General features: G+C 55.1%; 1 protein-coding gene across 1 annotated transcript in view; it reads left to right on the forward strand.

Annotated features, from left to right (window-relative positions):
* Positions 1–2,782, forward strand: part of RRAD (RRAD, Ras related glycolysis inhibitor and calcium channel regulator) — a 2,926-nt gene extending 144 nt beyond the window's left edge. Inside the window, exons 2-5 of the mRNA XM_021708915.1 lie at positions 106–301; positions 916–989; positions 1,122–1,326; positions 2,111–2,782. Of these exons, the coding sequence (XP_021564590.1) occupies positions 106–301; positions 916–989; positions 1,122–1,326; positions 2,111–2,388 (753 nt within the window). The 3' untranslated portion in view covers positions 2,389–2,782. The remainder of the gene's footprint in view (positions 1–105; positions 302–915; positions 990–1,121; positions 1,327–2,110) is intronic.
* Positions 2,783–4,100: the final 1,318 nt, after the last annotated feature.

Here is a 4,100-nt window from a genome sequence, read left to right on the forward strand (position 1 = left end):
GGCAGGGGTGATGATCAAAATGACAGGCACAAATGGGGGTTAATGTCTAGATTCAAGAAAAACTGACAAAGAGGTGAGGATCCCAGCAGATCATGCATCTACTAGGCGGAGTCCGGACCCGGGACCCAGGCGACGAGGCGTGCATGGCCCGAGGGGTCCTCGGACTCGCTCAGCTCAGGCGGCAGCGACTCCGACGAGAGCGTGTACAAGGTGCTGCTGCTGGGGGCGCCTGGCGTGGGCAAGAGCGCCCTGGCGCGCATCTTCGGTGGAGTGGAGGACGGACCGGAAGCAGAGGCCGCCGGTGAGGGAATGGGGTTGTTCAGGGGAGGGGCGATCCCAGGGTCAGAACTGGGGGCTAGAGACCTGGACTAAAATCTGCAAATGCCATGGGATTCCAAAGGCGCTTTCAGAATCATAGCTTGACCTACCCGTAAAAGAGTAAACCGGATAAGGGAGCTTCCTCTCCCCGCTCCTCCCCCCTCTCCCCCAGCCTTTGGTAGGGGTAGAAATGCCCAGAGTAAAAGTTTCAGCACATAGACAGGACTCCTCTGTAGGATGGGGAGGACATCCCACACTGCCAGGGCTGGCAGGAACACAACCAGAGGGAGTTTCTAGGCCCTCAGGGGATGTGGCAGTCACTATTCTGATGCATGCCACTGTGATCAGCGCCCAGGAAGCAGGAGGGCAGGGACCACTGGAGTTGATAGCTTTGGGGGCAAATCGGTGGAGGTCAGACACACCATGCCCTCCAGCCTCCACTTCCCAGTCCTGGTACTTCTGTTGCCACATAGCAGCCATCTCCAAGTGGAGGGGAGGATTAGGGGACTCTGGGGAGCATTTGGAGGGTGTGGACAAAACAGAAAACCTAACAGTGGGAGCTTTTGATAGTAACCTGGCTACTGGCCTCCTGCCTAGGGCACACGTATGATCGCTCCATCATGGTGGACGGAGAAGAGGCATCACTCATGGTCTATGACATTTGGGAGCAGGTAGGTTGCGGCTATCTTGAGACCCAGGGCAGGGGTGGAAGGGATGAGCTGGGATAGGGGCCTTTGGGGAGTAACAGGCTGTAGCAGAGGCATGAGGACTGTTGAGTACATATATGTATGTGTGTTTTTTAGGATGGGGGCCGCTGGCTGCCTGGCCACTGCATGGCCATGGGGGATGCCTACGTCATTGTGTACTCAGTGACAGATAAGGGCAGCTTTGAGAAGGCCTCAGAGCTGCGGGTCCAGCTGCGGCGTGCACGGCAGACAGATGATGTGCCCATCATCCTTGTGGGCAACAAGAGTGACCTGGTGCGCTCTCGTGAGGTCTCTGTGGATGGTGAGTAGGTAGCAGGCTGGAAGGGAAGGGAGAGCCTGGCTGGGCTGTGATACAGTCAGTCTTGGCTCAGCTCGAGTCCCTGGGGAGCATCAGGGACTAAAAATGTCTAGGAAGAAAACTCGAAGGGGGAGAACTCCTGCCCGCCTACAGGGCCCCGAAAAGCCTGAAAGGGCTGGGGCAAGAAGTCAATCAGCTAGGGGAGCTGGGACTGTCTCTTGCCCCCTTTGGCCCTAGCCTGGCTGGGGGCTGGGGATGAGTGGATGCAGGAACCAGGCCAGGAGGTCAGAGGCTGGATTCCAGGCTTGGGCCAGTCCCAGAACAGGCTTCGCCCTGGGTAGGATACTTCCCTTTCAGCCTCTTCTGTGGCTCCCAGCACTGAACTCCTTAGAGGTACCCAGCAGTGACTTGGCAATCTCCACCCCCTCCAGTCCACTGGGGCCTCATGATATAACATCAAATCATAAAGCACTACACTGTTCGACATAGTTCTCATTTTCCTATGTTGACTACGACAGTGTTTTATTTAAATATCAAATTTCAAATCATTTCAATAAATGAATCTCCTTTTGTGGGCCACTGTTTTGGGGTCCCCTTAGACACAAGTACACTCTGCCTGTTGGATGACCCAGCAGTGCCCTGGACGCTCAGTACCCAGGTTTCTGTGTTTCTGGAGGAAACAGATTCCTGAGTGGTAGCTGTCCTGGTAGCTGTCCTAGGGTTTCAGTGGGCTCCTTACTCATCCACCCTTTATTTACTGGTTTGTTCCTGTCCCCTCTCACCCCAGAGGGCCGGGCCTGTGCTGTGGTCTTTGACTGCAAGTTCATTGAGACGTCGGCGGCACTGCACCACAACGTCCAGGCACTGTTTGAGGGTGTTGTGCGCCAGATACGCCTGCGCAAGGACAGCAAAGAGGCCAATGCGCGACGGCAAGCGGGTACCCGACGGCGAGAGAGTCTTGGCAAAAAGGCGAAGCGCTTCCTGGGCCGCATCGTAGCACGCAACAGCCGCAAGATGGCGTTTCGCGCCAAGTCCAAGTCTTGCCATGACCTCTCAGTTCTCTAGGCCCAATGGGCTCTCACTGTGGTGGGTAGATGGATGGACAGGTTGGTGGGCTGGCTCAGCCAACCGCCCTAGGTGCCTCAGGGCTGGCTCAGACTTTGGGCCCCTCGGAGCTGCTGGCCGGGCATCCCCCACCTCATGGTCATGGACCGATAGACGATGCTGCCAAGGGAGGCAACCCCCAGTGGCCTGTGAGGGCTGGGCCCACAGAGATGTGTCTACAGGCCCACGTGCATCCCAAGCAGCAGCCTGAGCCCAGCTGGTGGGGCAGGTCTGTGTGTGGGGAGAGGACTCTGCCATTTCCTACGCCGGGGCATGCATGCCCTGGAGGGAGGCTGTTCAGTGTGGTGGCTATTTGTTTACATGAGATTTTTGTAATAAAACCTATTTCCTGTTATGTCAGGATTGTTTATTCTGTCTTTCCTCCCATCTGGGGGCTTCGGGAACAGACAGGGTTTCTGAAGTTGAGGAATGGGGGCTCACTGCCCTACCCTAGTATGTGGCCTTGACTATCCTAATGTTTGGACCCAGATACAGCCAACTGGGACCTAGGAGGGAGATGGGGGGTGAGCAGAGCCTGATTGGGGGGTTCAAGGAACAGGAGGAGACACAAACCCCTCCTAGCCTCTGTTATCCAGATCCTTCTTCTGCACTGGGGCCTGGCCTTGTTCAAAGGACTGAGGGTTCAATTACCCCACTGAAACTGAGGCTGACAGGGAGTATACCCTGCCCTGGGTCTCACAGCCAGGAAAGAACTTTGGGTCTGGCTCCAAAGCTGGTATTTCTTCCCTGCTCCCTGCCTAAGGGCTAGAAATCAGTTGAGGTGGGGGAGAGGGAAGACTTCAGAGGGATGGTTTGTTAATAGTGGGGTTGAGAGCCACTCTCAGGTAAACTTGACTCTAGATGGCCCCTTCTCCTTTCCACTATGAGTGACCAGGCCAGAACATTCCATGGTCAGCATTGGCTAATTTGGTTTTAGTGGCAACAGCTCCCTGGAGCCCTCCCTGCCTGGAATGAGAGGTCTTGCATTTGTGTAGGAATGTGTGCGCTTATGGCTGGACATATGCCTGTCTCCCCATCTGCCATGGCTCCTTCACCCTTAGCACAGGTGCTTGCTAGGAGTTTACCTACATGGTTTCAGGAGCGAGCATCCCCATTTGGTACTAGGTAGAAAGTGGCTAAGTGGTGGCTAACTGCAGTGGCTCACACCTGTAATCCCAGCACTTTGGGAGGCCAAGGCAAGAGAATCGCTTGAGGCCAAGAGCTCGAGACCAGCCTAGACAGCATAGCCAGACTTTGTCTCTGCAAAAAAATTTAAAAAATTATCCAGGCATGAAGTTGCATGCTATTCATCTCAGCTACTCGGGAGACTGAGGAGAGAAAATTGCTGTATCCCAGGAGTTTGAGTCTGCGGTGAGCCGTGATTGTACCACTGCACTTCAGCCTGGGCAACAGAGTGAGACCCCCAACTCAAAAAAAAGGAAAAGGTCGGGCACAGTGGCTCAGCCTGTAATCACAGTACTTTGGGAGGCCAAGGCAAGAAGATTGCCTAAGCCTGTGGGTTCGATACCAGCCTGGGCAACTTGGTGAGACCTGGCCTCTACAACAAATCACAAAAACTATCTGGACATGGTGGCATGCGTCTGTAGTTCCAGCTACTTGGAAGGCTGAGGTGGAAGGATCACCTAAGCCCAGCAGGTCGAGGCTGCTGTGGC

This window comes from Carlito syrichta, unplaced genomic scaffold, assembly GCF_000164805.1.
Source record: "Carlito syrichta isolate Samal-C Ts95f unplaced genomic scaffold, Tarsius_syrichta-2.0.1 Scaffold153566, whole genome shotgun sequence".
In the NCBI taxonomy this organism is placed as follows: Eukaryota; Metazoa; Chordata; class Mammalia; order Primates; family Tarsiidae; genus Carlito; species Carlito syrichta.